The sequence below is a fragment of the Dermacentor andersoni genome, chromosome 3 (assembly GCF_023375885.2).
Source record: "Dermacentor andersoni chromosome 3, qqDerAnde1_hic_scaffold, whole genome shotgun sequence".
Lineage (NCBI taxonomy): Eukaryota > Metazoa > Arthropoda > Arachnida > Ixodida > Ixodidae > Dermacentor > Dermacentor andersoni.
Window position 1 is genome coordinate 38,676,207 of NC_092816.1, and position 27,215 is coordinate 38,703,421.

The 27,215-nt window shown below is 44.9% G+C and overlaps 1 protein-coding gene across 4 annotated transcripts in view; it reads left to right on the top strand.

Annotated features, from left to right (window-relative positions):
- The window catches only part of sog (short gastrulation), a 319,699-nt gene extending 292,759 nt beyond the window's left edge, over positions 1–26,940 (top strand). For 2 of the 4 annotated variants that reach the window (XM_050167430.3, XM_055064620.1), the window contains exons 11-23: positions 338–423; positions 1,601–1,720; positions 8,285–8,429; positions 9,190–9,413; positions 9,933–10,061; positions 10,635–10,859; positions 11,943–12,036; positions 13,434–13,594; positions 13,912–14,020; positions 16,651–16,749; positions 17,418–17,515; positions 18,151–18,250; positions 20,392–26,940. In XM_050167430.3, coding sequence (XP_050023387.1) covers positions 338–423; positions 1,601–1,720; positions 8,285–8,429; positions 9,190–9,413; positions 9,933–10,061; positions 10,635–10,859; positions 11,943–12,036; positions 13,434–13,594; positions 13,912–14,020; positions 16,651–16,749; positions 17,418–17,515; positions 18,151–18,250; positions 20,392–20,471 — 1,670 coding nt within the window. In that variant the 3' untranslated portion in view covers positions 20,472–26,940. The remainder of the gene's footprint in view (positions 1–337; positions 424–1,600; positions 1,721–8,284; positions 8,430–9,189; positions 9,414–9,932; positions 10,062–10,634; positions 10,860–11,942; positions 12,037–13,433; positions 13,595–13,911; positions 14,021–16,650; positions 16,750–17,417; positions 17,516–18,150; positions 18,251–20,391) is intronic. The other 2 variants (XM_050167443.3, XM_050167438.3) reach the window with 2 other exon arrangements.
- The last annotated feature ends 275 nt before the right edge of the window (positions 26,941–27,215 follow it).

The window sequence follows — 27,215 nt, forward strand, 5'->3', positions numbered from 1 at the left end:
GTAATATAAAAGGGAAATGGGAGCTGGCCTCGAGCTAAATCTTCCTCTTAATCAAATAATATTTTCATATTTTCACGCCCTATGCGCCAGGCGCTAGTTTTCGGTTGCAAAAGTTCGCAGAGCAAGCAGTCAATTTGCGTCTAACGGAGTTGTACACGAAGTATGGAACGGGTGGCTGTGGGTTCGTGTGTTCAGTTGAAGCAGCGCTGTCTGATGGAATGTGCGGACCGTCAGAAAGTGCAATAGAAGAAGGTGTGCACTTTAATCAGCCGCTGCGTACGTAGGGCAACAAATGCGCCCAAATACCATCAAATATTCCTCTCTCTCTTTTCTTTAGTCTTTCAAGCTGTGCTGACGGCGGAGACGTCCAACTCCGGATTCGCAGTGCTCAACGTTAACCAGGATGGGTCAATATCTTACCAGGTAAGTCCTTTTTTGTTCCATGCGTTTTTTTTTTCTCTTATAGATGGGCCATGTGCGTAAATTCAGATGAGCTAGAGGAACAATAAACAGGAACGGTAAATCAATTTAAGCTGAGAAGCTATTTTATCAAAATGTTATTTTCACTCATTCTTGCGCGTAGCGCAGCAGATCAGAATACTTCTTCCTTTGACCGCGTGTCTCTTTGTTTGGGTATTTTATTTTCTCTTTATTTCTTCGCTGGTACTTTCTATCGTCATACGCTTCAGTGCTATCGCAGGATGACAGTTATGCACTAGTCTTTCTTATTTCTTTAGCAATCGTTCTAAACAAAGTTAGTTCCCCAGCCTTCTTTCACTTCCCCGTTTGCATTTCCCGACCAATTTTATTGTTCTTAAAGGCATTTACTGAAATCTTTGTTTATATGTGTAATACTGATGACTCTCTGATATCCCTCTACAGGAGCTTGACTGTGTTAAGGTATGCGTATTATTTACCAAGCTCCCCTTCTCATATTGGAAGCATGCAATTCGCCAATAATGCTGGGAATTCTCACGGAATGGAACAGTAAGCCGCGTGGCCTAGGTTTGTCGAAAACGACTCCGAAGCCCGTACGAGGTGTCGACGCTTTATCAAAGCTCTATAAAATGCAGCTTCGCAGAAAAGCGTCAATTTAGCCCGTGAAGAGAACGTCCTTAACAAAAAACTTGTATTTTGATAGTTTAATTTATAACAACGTTTCGCAGTGATTCCTAGTTTTAGCATTCGAATCACAATCAACGCCACTGTTACCGCTTCCCTCGATTGTAATTGATAACGCTGTCTGATTTATTTAGCAGGCTGTTAGCGTATTGGATGAGTTGACAGGCTTAAGAAATTTACAAAGGCACATCGGACCTGTTCATGCTCAAACTTAAACGCGAAATCTAGACAAGGACGAGAAAGAACTAAGTCACACGAGCGTTCGTGTCGTGCGTGTTTTCTTTTTTTTTTTTTCGTTCTCCGACATACTTGTCTCGCTGAGGTTTCAAAATGAATCGTACCAACCAGCTCAGTTTACTTTTCCTCTCTGGGGGATTCGGCTGGCGTAGAACAGGGGCCCTCCGAGACCTCATCGAAAGTTGTTCGTCCTGCAAGTGGACCTAAATTATGATGATGACAACTATGATGATGAACGCAGGCGTACGCTTCCGGTATGAACAGCGCGCCCATGGTGGTCGTCCTGGAGACGGACAGCCCTGCCGACAATGAGGTTCGCACCATGGCTGCCTCGTACAACCCACCCTTCGCGTACCACTGGGTGAGTGACTTACCTCAACGCACTCTGGTCGTGCAGCCCATGTACATTAGAAATAATAAGTTTGATGCCTGTGCAGAATATATGCGTACATTATAGACTGTCCTTACTTTAGCTACGAAAAGCACTAGGCCCACGGACTGTCACTGCCTGTGCCTCCCGCGCAACTAAAACCCTTTGAATCTTATTGAGAGACACGGGTACCGATCTACTTCTACTTCGATTGCATATCGCCTGTTTTGGCGTGCTCTGCTTATACTGCGTGTCTCTGACGCGCACTCCGCTTGTCACTTCATTTATCAACACTTCCATCTTGACTTAAACTAAAATTAAATTATGGGATTGTACGTGCCAAAACCACGATCTGATTATGAGGCACGCCGTAGTGGGGGACACCGGAATTTCGGGCCATCTGGGGTTCTCTAATGTGGACCTAAATCTATGTACACGGGTGCTTTCGCATTTCGCCCCCATCGAAATGCGGCCGCCGTGGCCGGGATTCGATCCCGCGAACCTAGTGCTCAGCAGCTCAACAGCATAGCCACTAAGTAACCACGGCGGTGTTGCGGCTCGAGGTGGCGTTAGGGTAACAAATCCACCAAGCCCATCAACGAATACGTCCAGTAGTAGGAATGAAAGAAAAGGGGTTTATTTCACATTAGTTACACGGGCTCCAGTTGCGGAAGCCCACTCCAGGCAGGAGCAAGTTAAACGTCCGAGTTCACGTCAGGACACGTCGGCCCCATTGCACGAAAAGTCTCCGCTTTTTAATACCGTCGTCTTCCCTAGGCGAACCGACTAGGGAATCTGATGAATGTATTGCAGCCAATCAGAATCGACGAATGGGCAGCGATACCGCGTCCATGCTATCGCAACGCTCCGCAGCACCCGCACCTCCAAAGCTTCTGCCCACCCGAAGCATGGACAAAGGGACAGTATAGCAACCTAAGAATCGGCGGTCGGCACCGGGCTTCGGTGGCATTTGACGTTGGCTCCTTTCGTAATTAGTTCAGGCTGTCGGGTAGTGGTGGGAGTGGGTGCCTTTTGTGGACCCGTCAGAAGTCGGTGTCAACGCCGCGTTAACTTCTTGGTAGGCGCTCGTGGATGGTAGGCGGTTGCCTCGTGACAAACGCCTAATTAACGTCTCTGGCCGTGTTGGAACGTAACAGCGGGTGACCCTCCGGACTATAACATGCTAGGCGTACCGCCAAGGAACGTAACAGCGGGTGACCCTCTGGACTATAACATGCTAGGCGTACCGCCAAATGTACATTTCCGGGATCCAATAGGAAACTCTCTCATTCTATCCCAGCGCTGTTGATGTCATGTTACGCATGTTGATGTCAACGCCTCCAGAAAAACATGGGCCTTATAGACGGAAAGAAGCATACACTTCTCCTCCATTTTCTCACACTTGCACTCTCGCTGATTCCGTACATCCTCGCTAAACACTGTTAACAATGAGAGGCACAGAAAATTTCTCATGCGCGTCTGTCGAGCTATTGACCTGACACTAGGGCAGACCGCTCCCGCCTGAGAAGGTTTAGATATGGTAGCCCCTAATCTCGTCTATCTTAATCGACAGCTGCCTGTGACGTCGGCGTTGTATAACATCCGATGCTGCAACCAAGAGTTCACAATATGCTATCGTGTTCGAGGGCCAACGCTCGCAGGCCTTGTTATTATGGTTGATATCTTGCTTAGCGCGTTTGTATTTTTCGTTTTTATAAATTTTTGCCTTTCTTTTGTTTTTGTCCGCATCGCAATACCGATTATTAAAGAGGAGGCATGACGTCGCTCCCTTGCCTATGGTTATTGGTAGGGGCTTCGCGTATGATTATTCGTGTATCACAAATATTTTAAACCGCTTTAAGATAAAAAAAAGCTTCTCAGGATATCGAACGCGAAACGAAGCCACCACCACTGATTCGCTTCTCTTTAATTGTCGCCGGGTGACTTCTTTTCATTGTACAAAATTCCACTTCTCAACTGCTGCCAAAATTCCCTACTAAAAAATAATAATAAGAACATTAAGAAAAGAAAGAAAAAAGTGTTTTAGTAAAATACTTCGAATTTATATTATTTTTTGCCATCTTTACTATAGGCACATATCATACATTATTTTGTTTTTACGAGAATGTTTTGGCTTCTAGACGTTTGAATTAATATTTCAGTGGATATTACAGCGCATGTATACATACAAGGGCAAGGAACGTTACAAGCTCTCGCTTTGTATAGTACTGCTCGCACTAACTGAATTTATTGAACGTTGCCACGAGATGGGGGGGGGGGGGGGGGGGGGGGGGGGGCGCACTGGAGCGAAAAAAAAAGCATTCCTTAATCCGTGCCCTTTCGGGGCATCATGTTCTTGAAAAAGACTGCACGTCTTTTTTTTTTTATGCGTACAGCAGATGAGATTCTTGCCTCCTTTTCTCTGTAAGAATCATATGCTCAACTTGTGAGGTCGCTCTTCTTTCTTCCTTTCTCTCTTTCCTTTCAAAGGGCACGGTTGCGTTCACTATCGTGGGATGTTGCTCATTGTTAGGGCGCGTTCGTAAGCCAAACAAAAGAGAAAACAAAATACAAAAACAAAGAAGAAGAAAAAAAATGCCTAGAAGCCCTTACCCAGAACCCTTGGGGGCTGGCTTGTTATGGATCTCATCTTTGATCCACCGTGGACCAGGCATTCCTGCAACGGGCTACTCGCGAGAGAGGTCTGATTCAACGAGGCACGTCTTACACTCCATCCGCGTTGTTGTTGTTGTTGTTGTTGTTGTTGCTGTTGTTCGCGGTGCTGGTGCTGTCGTCGTCGTTGCTTACGCCAAAAGGCACGTACGCAGGAGGACCAATTGGCCAAGGTACGCGTTCGAATTACCGAGGGACTCTTCTTCCTATCTCACTAGTGTAGCTGTAGTGGTGAGGCCGGAAAGAAGCCACGGTAAATAAACAAATAAATGAAAACACGAGAACGCGTTGCGAAGGTTCTTACAAACGCGGTTCTTATTGAACTCGCCCTATCTTGCAGTTCCAAAAGAAAGTTAAAATGTATTGGCTGCCGGGAGAGACTCTACTTTCTGTTTATTTTTTCATTGTTATTGTTATTGGGGGTGGGCGGGATGGGGTAAAAGAAAGGGCAGATGCTGGCTTCAACTTGGCTTTCAACAGCGTTTTACAGAACTAGCCAAAGTCAGAAAACTTCACTCATATAAATATACGGCACAGTTCCGCGAAATGCATCTTTTGGGACACATAAAGCACGCACAATCTATATATATATATATATATATATATATATATATATATATATATATATATATATATATATATATATATATATATATATGTATAGCATTAGAGATGGTTATTCGTTTCTTTGCCAATTATTGTTAAACTTTATATGCTAACAGTCAAAGTTGCGGTCTAACGTGTCGACAGAACGAATCGTTCTGTCTGAAAAGCAGCACATTCCACCGAAATATGTTCAGTGGTTCAATTTCTAGGTTCATCTTTCGTCCCAAGAAACCATTTTTATTGACGAGGTGTACTTGAATTGGGGAATTAGTTTCTTAAATCTTTTGCCGCCTTGTATGTTTCCCTGTAATCAAATTCTTTGTTTCTGGAACCGTTTCCTCGTTTGCAGCGCCCGAAGCTTTAGTTACATATAAAACAAATCACAACTACAGCAGAGCGACGGCTATGCTCACCTACGTGTTTCTTCTTTTTGCGGTCTATTTTTAATGACTTTTGCCTAGGATCCCATTACAAACGGCATTAAAGCTAAATATACATGTGGGTGGTGCACAGGTATCAGCATCTAGTCGTGTTACCCAACCGTATTAAAACCGGTGCGGGAACGTATATCATGCGCCCGAATCAAGGTCGACACACGCACGCCATTTGAGAACAATACCGATGGGGTCGGCGCTTTTATATTGCGTCCACCCTAACCACGAATGCCGGGGAGTGTCCCACCACAATGCTGTCGCATAGAAAATATAGTTGACCTTCATGAGAATATCAGCGAGACAGATAGTGACGTGACACCAATGTGCGTTACCAGGACTATAGTCAGTTGTGTAACGATGCGGCTGGTGAAGAGAGGGAAAAAAATGCGACGTGTTGGAATGCGGAGCACGAGTAGCGAGCGCACGCACGTTATACTCTATAGCAGAGCCAAAAGCGCTGACAAAGTTTGCGCAACGCTTTGGTGATATTATCGGCCGAAAAATAGTGGGCGCTGCAAGAACAAACTTGCCTAAACAGGAGGTAAGAGAAACATCGCAGATGGCTTGTCGACACCGATGGGTCTCCTGCGGGCTATAACAAACGACGAGCTGATAAAAAACACATGGAGGAAGAACTGAAAGAAGCGCACAAATGATGTCACCCCTGTCGCTACTTTGGCGCAGACTGGCAACGTGATCTGTTTGCCTCACTTGTTACGACGAGGGAAAAAGAGGTGCGCGTTTCGCAATAATGTTTTAGTGCCTAGTGACGAAGACTTTTGATTTCTTTTTGTAAGTGTTGTTGGACGAAATGAACACGATGTTTACTGACGAAATCCTACCTGTAAATGCCGCAATATAACACTTACACGCTGTGGCCATCTGTTGTACATCGCCGGTTCTAGAAAGCGTTACACAGCTCTTAGTTGGTGTGCATTGCTTTCGATTATCGTTAAATTGCTGTGCAACAAACATTTCACCGAGAAGTTTCGAGCTCTACGTCGAGATAATTATTTTATTTTAGATATATATATGTTCCTTTACTTCTTTCCTAGAACAGGTCTAAGAACGAGGAGATACTAAAGGATACTCTTATTATATAGAATTACAAAAGCAGTTTTCCTGTATCCATAGTTATAGAGAATGGCGGTATCCTAGTGCATCGTAGTATCCTAGTACAATGCCTATGACTTCTTTTTCATGAGTTATCGCAGAGTTTTCTCGACTTTCATCACGCTCAGTACACGCACTCTTTAAACACTATGTAAATGACGAGTTCTTTGACATGGGGCTTGGTCGGAAATTGACATGATGTCCTACTGCGCTTCTGGCGATAGTTTGCTACTGTCACCCTTCCAGAAACGTTTCTCGCGTCTTGCGTACGACTGGGGAAACAGCCCCGGTGTTGATGTCTTTGCATCAAGCCGTGCTGTTAGTGATATTAGGGGCCCTATAACGTAAAACTATTCCAATATGTTTCTATTCCAATCTCCTGACGTCAAATTTGCGTAACCGCCAACGCAAGCACCGGGCGGTCACCCGCAGGGTTGTCTGAACAGACCTATCAAACGCTCTCTTCGTTCATAGGAGGTCACTTTTGCTTGCTTGAAAAACGAATAATATTGCCTACACTGAGCGGCTTGTCGTATCTAATTGGCTGACAAGAGGCGAGGAGAACGCTCAAGTGGAGAGGGATTCGATGGGGCCGAGACACTGCACTGAAAGTCGATAACCAGATAAAGAGGGTGGTGCTGGCGTCTACGATTGGTCGGCTTTCCCTTACTTAGCTTGCGGTGGCTGGTCGAAAATCGCGGCGGCATGCAACGGAAGCTCAAGAATGACGCTAAAGCGGACCCTCAGCAAAGAAGAGTTGGCAGAATGAGGGGGTAAACGTGCCGAAAGTGCTCGAAAACGTTACACGGCCACGCAAGAAGTTTTATTCTACGCAAATACACCCATGCTCTCCGGGAGGTGCGAGTAGCCAGCGTCTGAGCGATCGGTGGCAGCCATCTTCTATTCCTTTCGGAACAAGGCAGCCTGCGGCTATTCCGAAGAAAATTCAGTTTTGTTCGGCATATTAATGCGTCTTTATCACGTACACGTCACTTTGACGCGGTGAGTTCTTGCAGTTTTGTGACGTCGCGTGACAGGCAGGTGAAGTGGGTGCAGCCCGAAAACATTTTAGCAATAGCCGAGGGCTAATGGCTAAAAGGGGTCGAATAACAAATTACTGTTTTTCTTTTTTCTGTCAAATCATGCATAATCAGTGTGTAAACTTCATATCAGATGGGGAGGTATCGCGGTTTTCGTGACGTCGCGTGACAGACAGATAAAGTGGGGGTGGTCGAAAAAAGTTTTTGACCAATCGTGGAGGGCTGATAGCAGAATTGGAATAGAAAAGTTTGGAATAGTTTTACGTTATAGCGCCCAGTTATACGAAATTGAGGTGCAAGCTTATATATGGGTAACTCAAGGATGTGAGAGAGTGGCGACGCACGTGACTTATAAAAAAGTAGGCTTGCACTATTTACAGAGCATGTGTTTATCTTTCTTTTGTCCTACCTTTTCTATTTCTCTAACACCAGCAACACGCGTGCTTCTCTTTTACAAAATCGTTGACCCTATACTATTCATAGCTTCTAACGTTACCCGGAGAACCAATCGCCTTATTTCATCGTCCCAGTTCTGGTTACCTCTCTTCCTTTCTTCTAACTGCATACGTTGCATGTGCTACTCGCGCACCAAACGACAACCACGAGTCCGAGCACGGCGAGACCCCTGGCGTATCGCGACTGTTGCCGCTCCCCACCGTCAGTGTGTCTCTCGCGCTCTTTCTCGACAGACGAACGGCACATTCACCCGCGGCACTAGCCAGGTGCTGGAGATGCTGCTGACCGACGACTTGACCTTCAAGGTGCTCTCCGAAGGCCAGAGCGAACTACGAGGACGAGTGAAGCAGCGTCTCTACTCGGATGCCTTTCTCAGTGGTGAGAATCTTTGCAACCACCTCACGGTACGCAAACGCACGCCCTGCTGTTCGGTGCCGCATACTATCGTGCGCATTTTCTTTCGCGCGTTGTCTCTGTAATGTAGCTCGCTCAGAGATGTCATTGGTTACTGCAGAGCTCCCGATTTGGAGATGTTCACTATGCGGTAGCATCGCAGATCAAGATCTACTTCCTCTACAGTGGCAAACTTGTTCTATTGGCATTCTAATGCAATCAATTCACGAACGCAATACTTCCAAGGCTACTTCACCGTGTAAACACGGAACGTCCTTTGGCAATTTCAGAAAGGTACTTTAATAGTACAACTCATTCACCTTTGCAGCTATTTGAAGGAGCATCCATTCAAGTCTATTTCGTTTCACGCAGTGTGGATTTCATATTCTTACACTTTGTGGTCCTGTGTGGACTCCAACCTTTAATGTGAAAAGTCTCGTATTAAAGCAGACTTCACACATTCCCACACAGTTAATGACAATCAACTATCATCCTTGACCTGTCGAAAAAAAAAGCGTCTTTTTTGGATTATGACATAAATGATCAAGTATTGGAAAGCATTATGCCACAGCAATCCTGCACACATGATGACTGCTATTGTGTACTTAGTTACTTTTACGCATACTTTATGTAAAGCCCCAGGTACGTGGAGATCTTGGCGCGTTCACAATAAGTAAATTACCAACTTGGTAAAGTTTCTATTTCACTTCAAGCTTGCACCCTTTCGCGTTGTTGTCCCTTCAAGCAGAGGCTCCTGTGCTGCTCATGTCCGAGGGCAACAGCTCGGCGGCGGGACAGGCATGGCTCTCGGTGGACAAGTCGTGCCGGCTTCACTATTCGGTCTTCGTCTCGGGACTGGAGCCCAGCGAGCGGCACCTACTCGAGCTCCTCGAGATCACGCCTGCCTTCAACGTGATGCCTAGCGCGCGCAGCGTCCAGAGGGTTCTCCAGAGAATCACCGGGGACGAGGTGAACGATCGCGTCAGCGCAGAAGGGCTGCGCCATTCCAGCGCTTTGACATTCTAATCTCTGTGAACTGAGACCACGCGTGTAAGTGGCGACGAGGTATGAATGGTTGGACACTGAAACGAAAAGTAATTTCCTGGTAAAAGTGTACTTTGCGGAAATCGATCTTGCAGAATGTGTGCACGCTAAAGCTGTGATGTACATGCTGTGTACGTCCCGAGTTGAACACTTTAGCTTGTCCAGCAGTTACGTTGAATACTTGATGAAGATGCCGTTAACTTGTTGGCGAACAGATTTTTTAACACTTTGAAATATGCGTATGTGGGAATGCTATCTGCGATGAAGAATTTAGACGTCGAGCTGCTATGTGCGTAATTACTACGCAGTGACCTTCGTAGCCGTTCTAAGTTCTTTCGTCGCTGGCAATAAGTGAATTCGGGCGTTGACGTCACGTCTGTTAGCCTGCCTGTCAGCTGCTATGATGTGCAAATTATGGATGTTCTTTGTTTTATGAATGCCCAGCTGGAAGATACCCTGGATGAACCAAGCGCGGCAACTCTGCACCGCCTCAGTGGCGGATCTTCGTACTTATTGGTCACATCGAAGTCGGGAAAGTCCAAGCAAGTCGAGCTTAGGGGACACATAAGAGATGTGAGTGAAAGAGGAAAATATTGGTAGCATTGTCGAGCCGTGGTCTTTTGCCGCCTTCAGAAAATTATCCATCCGCTTAATCCGCTTAATTAGTATTGATTGTGTACATGCCGAACAAGAAAGTTCTTGAGCAAAAAAAATGTATTCCCTCTAATTTCTTATTCTTTCTTGACACCCTGAACTAGGAATGTATACCCATTGAGCAGTTCTTGTAGGTAAAGCTGGCTTTGCTGCAAATTGACTCTTGATGAGGGGAAGGGGCCTTGAACTATTGAGGGTGCAGTTGCACGTTCGAGGTCTCATCGTGTGTGTGTGTGTGTGTGTGTGTGTGTTTGTGCACGTGTATGCGTGTTTGTGTGTTTGCGCGTTGTGCGAGAGCTATAAGTCTCAGATTATCTTCAAAACTGATGTTGTCAAGGTGGCCGTCAAAGGTCATGAAGCAGAGCCTTTATCACGAAGTCGCTATATAATCCGGTAACTGTGCTATCTTACTGCCCAAAATGATCGCATTGTGAGGCGAACAGAGCGGCTGAAATATACCCTGTGTTCACGTGGCGTTTTATCTCCGATTAGATTCGGATTCCCGACAACTGCCTTCCCGATCTCGCCAAGAGCGGAGTCAGCGGTGGCTCCGGACACACGGCCGTGGCCGGCTACTCGAGCGATGCGGGAGGTGCGGAGAACAACGAGATCTACCGCATCGAGTCCAACCATAAATGCTACTACGACGGCGAGGTGTTCGACGACGGGGCCCAGTGGACGGCGCGACACGAGGCATGTGTCATGTGCTCCTGCCAGGTACGTACTCCGCCAACTACCTTGCATATAATCAATTGCGCGTATTTGGCTTGTGCTATGGAAATGTTTTCGCAAACATTCACAGGAAGTGTAGTAGAGGTTTCTGTGCGAATTCACGTTACTACGCGGGTTATTCTTTTACTTATGTCGATAACTCCTAAAGGGACTTTATGCAACTTTCCTCGAATCCGTCGCGAGCGTCACCATCACGTTTCTTTGAGGTAAGATGAGAGTAAAGAAAGCTACACTTCATCACAACTCCACAAAGCGATCGCAAGCCTGCCACATGCGTGCCGTAATGTCAACACAGTCGCCGTTCTGTCAACATCATGGCACCGTAGTTCTCGTGCAGTCGAAGCCGTCGTTGTCGTTACTGTCGTTGTGCTGTCATTTGTTCCTGGCCAGCAGGCGTTGTCCTTGACTGACACTTAGGAGTTTCCTCTAAGTAGCTTATTGCGATGCTCTGTTTACCTAAGTACGAATTCTAGGTAGGGGAACTGAAACTGTTTAGTGCACAAACAGAAGCATCGGGTATGTATGTCTCTTTCAGCGCTGTGCAAGAAATCGATGGCATATGCTCTGAGTATCTGCTCCCAGTATTGAAGTGAGAACATCCGCTAGTTGGTTTTTCATATTCAGACGGGAACAGCGCTGCAGATACAAACACATATGAAGGTGTATACAAAGAAAAGCGCAACGTGTCGCTTTCTTCTGTATGTGCTTTCGCCTGTGTCCTTGTCTCTAGCGCTGTTCGCGCCTGAATGTGCCCGGGGCATCATGGTGTGTGATTCTGCAAAGAGCTGTGGTTGACTTACGTACGCTATTATTCATTCGATCCTTTTTCCGTCTGCAATAGTTATTTTTGCCGTTTCTATTTCACATTTTTCTCAGTCACTGTGGTTTATTCTTTACGTTTTGCTGGACAGTCAACCCTTTCCGGTGCGGAATGTTGCAACGCTTGGACTCCTGTCGAGGAGGTTGTCGATACGGCAAAGGCGGGGACATGAAGCTTTGTATCGCGCAGCCCAATTCAACCCCAATTTCCGTTTGTTTCGAAATGTTGCTCTGCTGTCTGTTTTACAGAGAGGTCGTCTGGTATGTGACGCCGTCGTGTGCCCTGCTGTGCAATGCCCCAATGCAGTGACGCTTCCAGGGGAATGCTGCCCAACGTGCCAAGGTGACTACACTCTTAGCAAAACATTAACTAGGGATGGCTTAACCACATAATGGAACACATCTTTGCAAAAGCATTCTGGCAAATGCACTTTACACGGCTGTCTGGTCACTTGGAAAACTCAACGAGTATGACTGAACGGGGAGCAGTGACGAACTTAAAGCGAGGGAGTGTATTAGTTTAAAATTAACGTAAAAGAATGACGACGGGGTCGTGAGTTTCCACGGGCATTGAATTCACAAATTAGTAATATGTTTGACAGCGCCCTTCAATATACCAATTCTGTTCGCTTTAGAAGGCTCAATTGATCCAGCCTACGGAATTTAGGCATGTGGTTTTATTGCCGATCTGGAAGTTGCGTAGCTCCTCTTCTTTCTTTCTATATTTTTTTTTCTTACAAGTCCTTAGACAGCTGGTAGAGTATTTCACTTCAGAGATATCATCACAGGAATAACGCAAGGCGCCTGGCGCTGTGGGTTATCGTAGAATATAGCTGAGAGAGGAGGGGAGGCGTGTGTATGTGAACAGAATGAACGTCAAGGAGCGAGGAGAGGCACGGCGCCGCGAATTACGAGTTGGGCTCTGGCAGTTACGTCAGCTTCAAGTGGCATGCGGCATCATCACTGGCTGGGTTGTGCCGGTCGCGTAGCCGAATTCACCACCCTCGCAAGAAGGTGGTCACCCCCGCGGGAAGGTGGCGTGGCAAGGCCGAAGTAGAGGTCAAGCCTAGAGCAGCCGAAACTGTGGAGCAAAGCGTCGTTTGCTTGGAAATCGCGCGGGCATCGAAAATGAGTCGTTTCGAGAATGCAACGGCAAAAGAAAACAAGGCTCATCGTCGAGCTAACAATGGGGCTGAGAGAAACATGAGATGAGCGGAGGCTCCGGAGCAGCCCTAACAGGTCCATTCAATACAAATAAAATGGTTAGAGTGACCCAGTGAAGGGACTTCTCCTTCCTAAATGAGTTGCAGCATTCGCTTTGCTATTCTCCGCTTACTCGATATCGAATAATAGAGTAACTCAAATGGTATCGCATTAGATCTCTCTCGGGTCATAACATGCAGAGCCTATGCATTTTTTAAGCGAACGAAACCCATTAAAATCCGCGAAGTATTAGCCAAATGCTAACATTTCTGCCTTTTACGTGTATTCAAATAACGAGGCTCAGACGTAAAGGATATACATTACGCTTGTCCTCATGTCACGACGATGCCGTAGGTGTCGCGAGTCAGCGGGTAATTTGCAAAGGAAGCGCTGAAAATGTCAGAGGGCTCCATTTCAAGCTTGGAAGCCTAAGTGCAGATGTACTCGTAAACTTTCTGTCTGGCTGCCGTCGGTAGCAATATCATCAGTGCTAGCAGGGCTTATGCAGTGTTGGCTCCGTCTTCCATCGCTGCGCAGACGAGTCGGGAGGCCTGAACGCGACTTTCGCGCCGGGTGAGGCCCACTCTCCGCACGGCTGCTTCCTCGAGGGAGACAAGAAGTTCCACCTGGCCGGCTCCAAGTGGCACCCCTACATCCCGCCCTTTGGCTTCAGCCGCTGCGCCGTCTGCACCTGTCAGGTAGCGTGGCCAGTGACCCGGTCCTACCTTGCAGCGCTAGTGGCAGCACTTGTTTGCTTTGTTGTTCTCGTGTTCGTGGTGATCTAACTTGGACTTAACAAGAATGGTTTGTGTTTCAATCTTCCTGCAAATTCTTCTGTTAGAAAAGTTGAAAAAACATCCAGTGCTACATTTCCTAAGGTATAAACATGACTTAAGTTTCAGTTGAAGAAAGCCTTTCAGATATTTCTTTTTTAGTCAGATATGGCTGCACTGTGCATTGCAGAAGATATACTCTCGGGTTTCATTTTTTGTTTCATTCCTGCATTGACTTGCAGCCAACGACGCTAACAGTGGAGTGTCGACGCATCACATGCCCACCATTGAGCTGTTCCGAAAAGGATGCCTACAGAGAGAATGCTCTGTCGTGCTGCAAGAAATGTCCTAGTAAGTGTCGATTACATTAAGAAATTGTCTTTCTGGAGCAAAACATGAAAGTGTTCTCTACAAAATTTCGTGTGATCTCGTATTCGAATTCGACATCAAACAAAATTACTTAATAATAGTACTTACTACTTTTTATTGCTTCTAGTAATAATAATAACAGCCATTATGATTATGAAATGGCTGGCCTAGCATATTGAATTACTGTGAATTTTCCAGCATTTGTTATGTATGAAGATATGCCTTATTCGCTTAAAAAAAAAAGAACATCTCAAGCGCGTTTCACTCCCGTAACACGTGAAGACGAAAGCCTGCTGCACACGTGGTAATGCATCAAGTTATACGATCGGAGGGGTCAGATTTCTTGCAAGACATAACGAGCCGCAGTGTGAAGTTAACGCAATGCCCTGTAGGTCGATTTCCTCAACGACACATCTGAGTACCTAGCGCACTACCTAGAGCATCTTTCGTTCTTTGTTTCGTTGTCAGTTTCCGTTTTTTTCTCTTTCTTTCTTTCGTTCTTTCTTTATTTGTTCTCTCTTTCCTTGTTCTTTTGTTGGTTCTTTCTTAATTCCGTTCGTTCCTTAGTTGTTTCTTTTTTTTTCGTTTCTTCTTTCATAATGAGCCATTACACTTACGGAGGTATGAGCCATTCCAGATTTTTTTTTTTTTCGGTTATGAGCCAATGCTGATCTTAATATATGTTGTACCATTCGTCAACTTTTTTTTTTGTATCACTGAACCAGGCTCCGCTTTTTTCGGGTATGAGTCACTGAAACGAGCCACTTAAGGCTCGTTTCTCTTTTAAACTCAATACTTGCGCGTGGCACGAAAGAATGAGAGAAACTCTATAGTTGTGCGTGGCACGAAAGCACGAGAGAAACTCTATTGTTGTGCGTGGCACGAACGAATGATAGAAACTCGATAGTTGTGTTTGGCACGAAAGAATGAGAGAAACTCTATAGTTGTGCCTGGCACGAGAGCATGAGACAAACTCTATAGTTGTGCGTGGCACGAAAGAATGAGAGAAACTCTATAGTTGCGTGTAGCACGAAAGAATGAGAGAAACTCTTTTCTCTTTTGAGAGGGAGCTTTAGCTCGGGTGCTCCTATCTAAATACACGTAAAAGAAGAATTCGTTTTCTCGGGAACCACTGCTCCAAATTTGACGAGGCCTGTTGCATTTACAAGAAAAACTTAAAATCTAGTGACTGTTGGTTTCGAATTTCTGAGTTGGGTCGTCAATTTTTTATTAAAAATTGGCAGAAATCGAACATCTTCAAAAAACGAAACTATCAAGTTTACAACTCTGTAACTCAACAACGAAAAATTATAATACAATTCTGTGAATTGCACCTAACAGTACATCTAAAGCGGACAAAATTCATATGAAACACATGAATATAAAAGAAATTAGTAATATCGAAATACAGCTTTTGCAGAACCTTTGTAACCAACGTAACAAATCCACGTAAGATGTAAAATGCCATATCACATTTGTCCGCTTTGAATGAACTAATGGATGGCGTTTACAGAACCGCGATATATGTTCTTGATGCAGGGCTATGAATTTGTAAACTACATAGTTCTATTTTTTTCAAACGGTCGAATATTTGAAAAATTTTTTAACAAAATCTAAGCCCTAAATAGAAATTCCGCTTCCAAAAGTCACTAGATTTTAACTCTCCCTCTCAAATGGAGCAAATTTCAATAAAATCGGTCATGGGGTTATCTCAGAAAAACGTTTTTGGCTTTTACATGTATTTGAATAGGCTGCGGCAGAGTTGTGCCCGAGCTAAAGCTTCCTCATAAATTGCACAAGAGGAGCAAGCACACACATCACAAGATCTTTGCCCTATGCTGGCAAGATCAAAGAGCACGTGCTGTCATTAATTTATTTTATTTCTAGTTAAATTGTTCTCTGCTCTTGAGAAGTATTTGTCAGTAGAATTCTTGTTAGTATCTTATCATTCTGCATCCCCTAGACGGTGGCATCACCCCCCTGCCACATTTGTACATCACCTTCCAATTTATCGAAGCTCTTTCCGATTTCTTGTCAACAGTGATGCACTTGTACTTTAGAACACTATATTGTTTACTTATTTCGAGTTGAACATTTTTAACTCTTTTCTTAAGTCTATCAGCAGAGTGGCTATCCAATATCTCAAAGTAACATCACAAATGCATCTAAGATCCTATTCAAATATAACACCACTGGTAACAAATCAAGCAACTTACAAAAAAATCGCAAGCATCTTCTAGCATCACAAAATAGGAAAAAGGATTGAATTGATTTGCTGCACTTGTAAGTGGTTTTTACAAGTACAAGTAAATACTTTTCGGCAAACGAACATTATTTTTCATGTCCTCTCCTTGATTAGAGCAGTCAGATATACAGCTTAAGAAATAATGAATGCTTTTTTGCAACCACCATGGGCTGCAAGAGAGCATAATAGCTATATCGCCATTAGCACCTGCACAAGTATACACGGCTATCATGGCATAGTAATTCATTATTATATTTTGGTAAAATTGCTGTTGCCAATTCTTTCTTTCTTTCTGAAAACTGATAATTTCCGATATGTGCAAACTTGGTCATCATTACTCCTATATTCGATGTGTTTTTCTTTTAAGCAGATGTTATTCCTGTGAAATCTCAAGATACAAGTGTTCCAACGCAACTCCGTGATCAAGGATCAAAAAAGACACCAAAGGACATTCTGTCAAGTGGAGGTAATTGCCGACAGCTCTTCTCGCGAAAGCACTAGCGTCGAAGCTCCTGCAATATGCATGGGTGATGAATATGGCCATACTTGCACAGAGTGTTGGGAATGTGAATCATTTTTATCATTTTTTTAGCAGAACCAACTTTTGGGGATGACTGTTACAATGACGGTGTGATGGCTTAAGCTTGCGCTTATTAAAGAAACCAATTTCTGCTGGACACAGCTGTAGGTTAATTATAAAAAGGCTGAAAACTTAGTATGTACATAAAGTAAGCTTGATACAAAGGACCAGTGAACCGTGTGATTGTGCCTCCTATTCATCCTGAAAGTTGGCAAGGATTTGAAAATGTTTGTACACCGTCCACAAAACAATGTAGAACTATACCTAGCTGATCACATGTAGTCACAGAAATGCTCAAACGCTTATATGTAAATAGTAGGTAGCACGTGTGAAGTGCATTTGTAAAATTTTGAACACTTGGAAAAAGCAACAGTGTACAAGCAGAAATGTAGGAATGCCGTGCCATTTCATGCTAAAACAAGCATGCTTTCTTTATAATGGTTTGAATGTACTGCACTTGAACAATAAAGGAACGTTTATAGCTTATTTAAGCCGACTCCTTTAAGCATCATCTTTTCCTAGACTTGACAAACCATTCCTTTCTTTTGAAACAGGATGTCAGTTTCAGCTACAAGTATTTCACAATGGAGAGGAATGGCATCCAACTGTACAGCCTTTTGGTGAAATGAAGTGCATTAGATGCCACTGCAAGGTAAGCTTTCTCTTATTTCTTTTATATGATCAGCCGTCCTTTCATCAAACTATGACATCATTTGAAAGAAAAAGTACTGCCGAGCACCACATATGCACTGTGGCTGTGAATCTTCCTTTGAGGAACGCTTTAATCTATGTATAAACTGTCTCATCCCTGAAACACTCGACCAACTGTCGAATGTGTTGCGAGAATTTTGCTGATAAACTTTAGTTTTCAAAATGAAGCATGTAAGCAAGCTTGCTTTCACAAATCTTTGCAGGTTTTATTTCCAGCACGGCATGTTATATCGTCCATTATGTGTTGCCAATGTAACTTAAGGTAACAATATAAGAAGAAGAATTTAACAAAAATGTTTGCAGTCCCAGAACAACCTATTCAGTTTGCAAATGTGCATGTCATTAAAGCTGGGCTTGTTGTTTAAGCACTAGTGTCATGAACAGCTAAGCTGTAGTTACTGCTGCTGTCAATCGGAACTGCTGTGCTTCACAGTTGTGCTGCATTCAAGCTGCTTGTTTTATTTTTATTTTGTCTGTCATATCACTGCATGAACCGATAACTTTTAGCTCACTGTGTTAACGTCACACTCTAGGGTATATTGCATCAGAACGTGCTTTTTTTTTCTTTTTAAACAGGATGGCAAATCCCGGTGCCGAAGACAGCGGTGTGCCAAGCTCTCGTGCCCAATAAAGTTCCAGAAAGAAGACGAGTGCTGTCCGCGCTGTGCTGATAACGGTAACAACTCCAGAAGTTATCGTTTTTTATTATAAGCGAGTGCCTTTGAGAAATATATGCGGCAATGCGCAAATAACTTCTGGGTGAAAGTTCTACTTAGTTGCGAATAGCACGAGCTTTGCAGCACCTAACTGAGAAAACGTGCTTGCAGATCGAAATTTCCTTATAAGCCACTGTAATTGACATAAAATTGTAACAGCGCAAACACATGCATCCACAAAGTAACAAGGACGAAACACAAGCGCTTTGTGGATGCATGTGGTTGCGCTGTTAGAATTTTTATGTCAAGTATGCACCAACTCGCCCAGAAAGAAGCTTTAATAAAGCCACTGTAAATACCGTCCTGATGTTGTGGCAGCTATCATCTGTACTATATCTTGAATGAATATTTAAAGCGATGAGCGGAGTTTGGTCGGACACGCGAACGCAGAGCTATGCTCCGCGGAGCGCCAATGCAAACTGCGCGGCCGAGCATTGAAAAAAACTTGCGCAGTTGCTGTAACGTCGGGAGGCGTGTCTTTGTGCAGTGTGCTGGGCTGTTCGGTCATGCGAGAGCTGCGTGCGGTGAATCGTGCTTCATGGCCACCAGTGTCGCTCGAGAAGGCTCGCAGCTCCGAAGTCACACATGAGTTTTCTTGCGTCACATGTCGGCAGATGCACCACCCTCAGCCAATGAACTTCGTCTACTCGAGCGAACTGTTGTGTCTTGAGGGCAAATAATTTGGTTCATTTCGTTAACACAACTGGAGATAAACGAAAGGGACCGAATTGTTTTCCGCCACAAAAAAAGATTGCTCGCATCTGTGTGGTTCTTAGGCTCAGGTTGAGGAAACAGAGCCTTCGTGGCGACGAAATGGTAAACCCGAGGTCGAGGGATCGAACCCCGGCCGTGGTGTCCGCATTTTTATGTGGGCGAAATGCTAAAACGCCCGTCTACCAGGTATTGGCTGCACGTTAATGAAGCCCACGCGGTCAAAATTTATCCGGAGTTCCCCACTACGATGTGCCTCGTTACCATATCTTGGTTTTGGCCACAAAGTGATTTTGGAATTCTAAACGCAATAATTTAATTAAAGCTGGGGAAGCTGCTTGCCTGTTACATGCTGCACGCAAACACAAGGTTGGCTTCTCGGCGATGGCTATTCGCTACTGAAAGCGAAATTGTCTTCAGTGCAACGCAGCTTCGGCGAGACTAGGAAATGTAGTACACGACACAAGTTCGCGCTTGCAAGCATTGCTCCGCCTGCGCGGATATGCTTTGATGCGCTGCCCCCCTGCCTCCACTGGCGCTTCGCGGAGCGTGATCACGTGGTCACGTGTTGGTCCTGACTATAGCCAACTAGAATATTCTACTCCAATTCTGCTAACTGCGGTACATAGCTGTACACAACGCATTCTGCAGGTTCCTATAGATGAAAAACAAAAGCTTCCTTAATCGCGAAGCCCAAACCCTACACAGATACATGTTAAGCTGGAGACGTTTTACATTAAATCACTGTAGTCTCACTTATATGCCAGAACTTATGCCGAACTATATTTGATTGTGATAACGAGACAGCCAATATGGAGATAAAGTGATCGTCCCCTACTAGAGACAAAGACGTCGATGTTCCCCTTATATTCACACCACACTGATCCGACAGTTCGATTTCTTCCGAACTGCCAAATGCTTTATATTTCGCGCTGCTACCAGTACACCAGCTCCAAGTAGGCAATCGAGCGCTCGTCCGCCCAGCCAACACGCAGCGGCTCTTCTCAGAGCCACCCAAAGTGTCTGCATTGGCATTGGGATGTAGTGAGAATCTCGACAATTCCATCCGTTCCCTCTGTTCGACGCTTCTTGTTTACGAACTCGCGGCGCGCTCTCGGACAACGCGTTCTCGTTGCGACAGCGCGTGTGCTAAAAGTTTTGTAGCAGAACCGCACAGAACGCTATGCGCTCAGCACAACAACACACGCAAAGCAAGTATAGGGCGCGTGAGCCGACTCTGCGCGAGCGGCCACGTTCGCCTGCACTAATTACCAGTAACAGTTACTGCGCTGCACTTATACCGTCCGTCTCCCTTCAAAAATCACTTCACACACAATTACCACGGCGCGTGTTTCGCACACCTAATAACGTCTCGCGCGCAACTTCGCAGGTGAGGGCCGCGCCGGAGACAGACCCCCGCGGAGGACAGGACGCAAGCGCAAGACCCGGGGTGGGACGCCGTGGAACTGAGCCGGCCCGACAGTACCCCGCCGGCACGGACTGTCCCACCAGACGCAGACGCGCGACACAAGCAAAGCGAACAAACGAGCGAGAGCAAAGACGGCGCCTAGACCCCGGCAGCTGTACATTCCACCCACCAACTTCCGGGCGAACGGAAGTGCCGAACGCCGCCGAGGGTAGCCCCCCCGTTGCCCCGGCCACGTGACGCCCGCTGCTCCTCTTGTCGGCCGCTGGCTTCTGCTCCTCCAAACGTTGCCGGAACATTTTGTGCACCCCCGGCCCAATCAACGGAAGGATCGACTGAGATTTGATACATATCCGCTGCATGGCGTTGTGCTGTCTGTCCCACCAACCAACCGGCCACGCCTTCGCGCGATAGGTGGCAGCGAAACGAGGAGAATGTGATCGGATGAACAAACGTGGGCGTCGTGAGTCATATCTGCACGCTAGCGACTCAGGTGGCTTTTGTTCTTGTGGTGCTGCGTGCCGAACTGAGCCTTTCCAACTTGCTTCGAAGGACACGTCTTTTTCTTTTTTTGACACGGCTGCCTTGCGCTCCCGCGCGCTCTCCTCGCCGCCACCCCCTCTCTCTCTTCTGCCTGTGTTATGAGACGTTGTTGAGTGCGCGGATGGCGGAACACGGGAGGAGGAGGTTCGGCCGAGCAGTGTGAAGCGCGCGGTCAAGAGCGGAGAAGGAATACTCAAACCAGCCGCCAACGTTGCTACTCCAGCTTCTCACGCATCCATGCAAGCCAAAGCTTCCACCACGAGCTTCGTCCGCCTTGTGAAAAAAAAAAAAAAAAATAACACTGCGACAGCGATGACAGCGCTCTTCTTCTCTGACTCTTTATCTCTGTGCGACTCTACGATGTCTCCGAGAAGAAGTGTCCGTATAACATAGAAAACTGTCCGCATTGCTGGGAGAAGGCGTGGTACGTTGTGGTGCTTGTGAGGGGACGAGATCGGACACGTTGCTAATAGCCCTGCTTAACAGATCTTTTCAGTATTTCTTTTTTTTTCAGGCTATTATAATGGAAGTCTTAACTCCCTATCTCTGCAGCTACTTGTCAAGAAGAGTTGTTTCCTTGAAGTTCAGTTATGAAACTGCTTACTCCCCGTAATATTTATGCATTTCAGTTGCAGAGTCTTCTTTTGTGAGAATGTTTATATGCTCTCGCGACAGCCTGAGTAGTGTCGTCCCTACTTGCCAACTGTATTTTTTTTCTCGAAGCGAACATTTCATACGTAAACTACAGCGCGAAAATCGCAACTTACGAAAGACTAGACAAGGCTGGGTCGTGTCTGTTTAATACGCGATTCGTTTGTGGTTTTCGCGCTGTGTTTGAAAGTATGAAATAATAACGTGCCCAACATAACTCATCTAAATCAAATATCTCGTAGCTACTTAAAAGCTCACGCAAAATAATTATTGGCAATGCTTCCACTTTGACCGACGAAGCACTTTCGTCAAGTTTAGCACCTTTGATAATAGTAATGACGCCACGAAATCGATACTTTTCTCAGCACGATCCACGACATCGATGCAAACATATCACTTGGCAACTGATTACGGGTTTAAATAATTCAGGACTGCTGTTTTAACTGCGCTTTTTGTTGTAAACGCCCCTTTGTCAAATGTACCTTTTGAGAAAACAATGTCGACGATAGCGCGTTTAGCGCACATACACGTTCAAATGATGTTACCACGTGATCTTTTAAAGCAACCGGCCACATTGTGCTGTGTACAGGGTGACTGCTTGCAAGAACTATGCAGCAAAATTCAAGCATTGCCCAAGATGGAAGCATGTGCCAACATTTACTACAACATTTCCCATTTTTCTCTTCTGCTTTCAAAAGGTTCGCACTTACAGCATCGTTTTGTTAAATGTCGTGGGTTATGTGAATGCAGTGAATGGTACAACAGTCCTCTTCCTCATAGGTGCGTTGTTTGAGAGCATGTTGAGGATAATGTCCCCTGTTGGTTGGCATCAAAAGAGAAACGATTTTATATTATATTTTATTGGATAACATACAAAACAAAACATCATTGTTAGTTGCAGCAGCAAATGTTCTAAACATTATCAGACCTGCACATTTTAGCAGCAGCAAGTTATAGGTAGATGCCGTCGTAACTGTTAAACAAACCGTGAGAAACGCTTGACCTTTGGCCGATGAAGTGCTGCATCTTCAACACTATCAGCGCCGACATTCTGAAGAAGTTGCTATGACTTATGTGAAGTAAACCAGCGAATAAAAAAACATTGCCGTTTCTCAAAACAATAGACGCGATCGTAGAACAGGTGAAACTACCCAAGGATATATACAGGACAAGGTTGCGAAGAGTGTGTCGGTGTTGTTTTCCCGCCGGTTTCGGCGTGACGACTTGTACACGCCTGTAGGAAGGATTTCTGTGAAGCTTTCAGGGTGTCACGGTCGTTTCGGACGAGCCCGTCCACTGATAACCAAACATGCAACGTATGTCCTACTTATACTACTGAGGCTCTATTCTTGCTGCTACTCTGCAGCTCATATCGTGTGTTTACTTTGAAACTTCTCCCGCTGTCTTCGGTAACGTGTGCACATCGTTGGCCTAAATTCGCTGGCCATCTACGACTGTGTGGTGCCCGGAACTCCTCAACGCGAGCGGTACGCTGACGAACTGCGAATCAGGGTAGATGGCAAGGCACGGACAAACATCTGCTCACCTCGGCAACTGATGTTCGCCCAAGCGCTGACGTTAGTGTATGTCGTCTCTACTCTGCAGTTCTTATCACAGTGATCTTCGGTGTGCGTCGCCACCTGGGAGAACTGAACAGTCGTAGCCAACCGATGGTCAGAAGAGAGCGTGGTCTTTAGCGCGCGGGACGACCTAGGAGGATGCAAGATGCGTGAACCTGCGATTGAGAATGCGCGCGGCGGGATTTCCTTTCTTTTATTTTTTATGGGAAGTGCAGGGCGCGGGGAGGGGGGGGGGGGGTGTAAAATGCCCGAAACAGTGGACGGCTAGTCTCAGGGAAGGCAGATAGCAAGGACGTACAAATGTACGTGACGGAGCTTACTATTTGGCGCCAACAGGTGGCGCGATGAGAGTCCCACCGATTTGTCAACGGTGGTTCTATGTTTTGTTTTTTCGCATTTTTTAATCAATTGCTTTCGATATAGTAAATATTAACACAGGTTTTCATGTTGCGTCTAGTTTCCACCCTGCAGATGATTTAGTCGTTCGAGATACTTAACGATATCAAGATGCGCATGAAACAAGGAGCTTACATAATCACTTGTTTAAACACAACGTATTTTGCTGAAAAACTCAAAGGCGAACTGTACAAAATACGATGGCATTGGAGCTCTTTCTCGATTAATGTGCACGCCCATATCGCCTAGCTGCTGCTATCATGGAAATGACACCATCATGGCGGTATAGGTTTCTTCACGAAACCACAAAAGAACAAGCCACCGACAACTGCATATTCGCTGCGTCCGTGGCGCCCTCTACAGTGCTCTGAACGTCCGTGGCGCCCTCAAGCCGAACTCTCCGGAAGTGACGTGGTGAGAGTATCCTGGGTTGCCATATATGTTGTCAGTCGACCCATTTCTTTTGGGATCGCTTGCATGAAATGATTGTAACCCCAGCTAGCTGAGCTCGGTAATAAGCGCAAAATAAAAAAAATGGCGCTGATTGTTACATTTCTTTGAGATATTGAAGTTGTGAATTGTACTTTGAGCCCGTTGCTATTTAATTTTAGTTTTGTCGTTGTTTCTTTTATGTTTTACGTTTACGGCAGCTTCAAGTGCAGCTCTGAATTTTTAGAGGAAGCTTTGCATCGGTTGCTTTTATTGGGTGTGTAAACCCAGAAAGGGCGATTCCTGGCACCCGCAATGCAGGCACGGACAAGATTTCTTGCATATAAAGAGAAAAAGAAAGCGCAAAATGAATTGCTCTTGAATGCTACAGTTTATTTTCAACGATATGTTTTTGGCAGGGATTGAAAAAAATTGTGATCGACAGAGAATGCCTACTATTTCACCACATTTTGCTTGTTAGCATGAAGAATAGCGGTTATCAAAATTTAAGTAACGTATGTGCGGTTGTGTGGAATGCCGAAGTTACGTTGCTCTTGAACTTTTCACGTTCATCGAGCGAAATCTTCGGGATATTTCTTTGAATTAAGTTACGATGATTTGATCGGAAACCAAAAAGGTGTGTTTTTTTTTTCTTTGCCTTCATAAACTACCACGAATGTGAATATACAATGGGATCACTAGGTGTTTCCGGGAGAGTAACACAGCTAATCGAAACGAACTATTTTCTAACTTTTGACGTGTACTCCCTGGTAAAAAAATTTCGTATCTCCATAAAATATTCGGCTTGCATCAATTTGGATCAATTAATGTCTTCTCCTCAATGCAACTAGTGTTATTGTCTCTCGTCAACGATCTATTTTCCTACTACAGGATTTGAGCAATCAGGCTGTCAGTCAGTCAATCAATATTTGTGAATAATTTAGATTGCAAAATTAGAATTTTGCGCCGTGTGAAGCTTCCTCCGACCCCGCGGTATTGCTCGACTGTGACGTGCCACTTCGCATTGTGTTTTACCCTGTGTTATCGTAATGTGTCCTCTCAATATTGTACTGTCGTGCAAGAAACGCGACAGGTTTGAAGCCTGCGCAAGGATATCTGACTTTGGGCAGCCACAACACAGACTGCAGCTGCATCACAGCTTTTATGACTTTTTTATCGATGTTCGAGTCCTTATTTGTTTTGAGCTGATTAATGATACAAACGTGTAGGGCGCGGGCGCCGCAAGATCCTCTTTTATTATTTATTATTTTACTCTCATTCCCCTCTGGAGATTGAAAAAAAAATTCGCCTTTTTGTGAGTTTAGCACGCGTTATCCCTCTTTAACTGATATTTTTCTTTCTTTTTGAGAAATCATTCTTTAGATTCAGCTCACAAAGCTCTGAGAATCGCTGGAGCATTTGCAGAACAAGCAATCAACAGGCGAACAGATTTTAATGTTGCGGAGGTACTGAGCTGCTAATTAGTTTCCTTCATTCGTTTTCATGGAAGCACGAAAGTAGTTTATCTCGCTGGGAATAATAGTAATAATCCAATAATAAGAAAGAGAAGAGTATATGTTCATAGCGAATCCAGGAGGTATCTATTGCTGCTCGGCATCACCTTTTATTAAAAGCCGTCAAGAACGCTGCCATAGTTAATTTTAAACACAACAAAATAAAGTATGCTGGTGAGCTGCTTATGATCCCGAAATGTAGATTGCGTTCATTCCTGGATTCAGATCAAGAGTGGAGAAAATAAGTTTCGCTGCTCCCAAGCTAGCTCAGTGTAATGATGGATGTGTAGACGCACATATATAGGTCTCTAATAGCTGTTAAATTGTCTCATGTTGAGTTGCTCTCTTTTATTTCTGTGTCTTTACATGCATAACATTCAACCTAGCCGTCAACATCTGTAATTCGTTAACTAGCATGCGCGGTGATCGCTCATCGCCTAAGGCTTGAGCTTGCGCAATTGCGCGTGGTTCCTCGCGTTTGAAGTTCTGGACCTGACATGTTTAAACGAAGCGAGCAGCGTGGTTCGCTACAAATTGTCATGACCCCTCTAAAGGGTCAGTGAAAAGAAGGCATCCCCTGCTTTGCAATCTGTAATTGCAAACGATCCTGTCAACGAAAAATGTTGTGCGAATTCGTTGCCATAAACGTGCCAACGTTGTAAAATAATAGATCTTTTCTTTTTTTTCTTTTTGGTGCAGTCGGGCAATGTCACACGTGAAGACCGGTAAGAGTGTCTTGAAAATCAGCACAGCCTTGTCGCATTTAATCTAAAGCACAGCATTTTCTTGTTTCTGAACATTGGCGTGGCGCTGTGTCCTCCGCTATAGAGTCGCTGTGCTCGATTCCGCAGCACGTATTCCCGCGAACGCCAGCTGAAAGACGCAGCTGGCCCATAGGCTTAACCAAAGCAAAATGCGTTAGGAAGTATCAATAACACGCGTTGATGAACAAGAGCGTGTCGTATATGAAGTGATCTTGCCAATGTATTCATCTACAGAAACTTAAGTTTTTTTGTTCTCCGAGCTTATAGTGGCCTCAAACTGTGCTTCGAACACTGCTTTCGAGCGTGGCGCGCCTTATTTATGTAAAATGTGATGAAAGTTCTGTTCATGAATGTGACTCTTTTTGTATGTGTGCCAGAGAATGTGAAGTGTATTGTTTCGCCATTATTGAATGCCCATGCATCTTGTAGAATTTTTGCAAACTGCTTGCCTCATCATACCCTTTTTTTTCTTTTTCTTTTTATTGGAGCCGCTTTTAGATAACGGGTACTTGCCCGTGATTCTCCATATGACATGTTTGTAGAGTGAAAAACGTGAGAAAGAAAAAGATACATAAGAGAGAGGAAGAATATAACTAAAATATTATTGAGAATAAAATAAAGTAACTATTGTTTGTCTCTGTCTGCCTCTTCTTATTTTGGGTTTGGTTCCAATGTCTTCTTGCGTGGCATATTTGAGATCGCAGGAATCGAGCCTGCGGAACGTGCGAGTTCGTACACATTAAAATAAAAGTGAAATTTCAGCGGCCAAACATTCCGACATCGAAGCGCAAAAAAAACAAAAATCCGCTAGAATTTATCTCAGCCTGAGAGTCGCTGTGTTAAAGCGATTAGCATGGATGCAATGTAGCCACACAGTATTGCCGCTACCGAAAAGCGTCATGTTAAGAGGA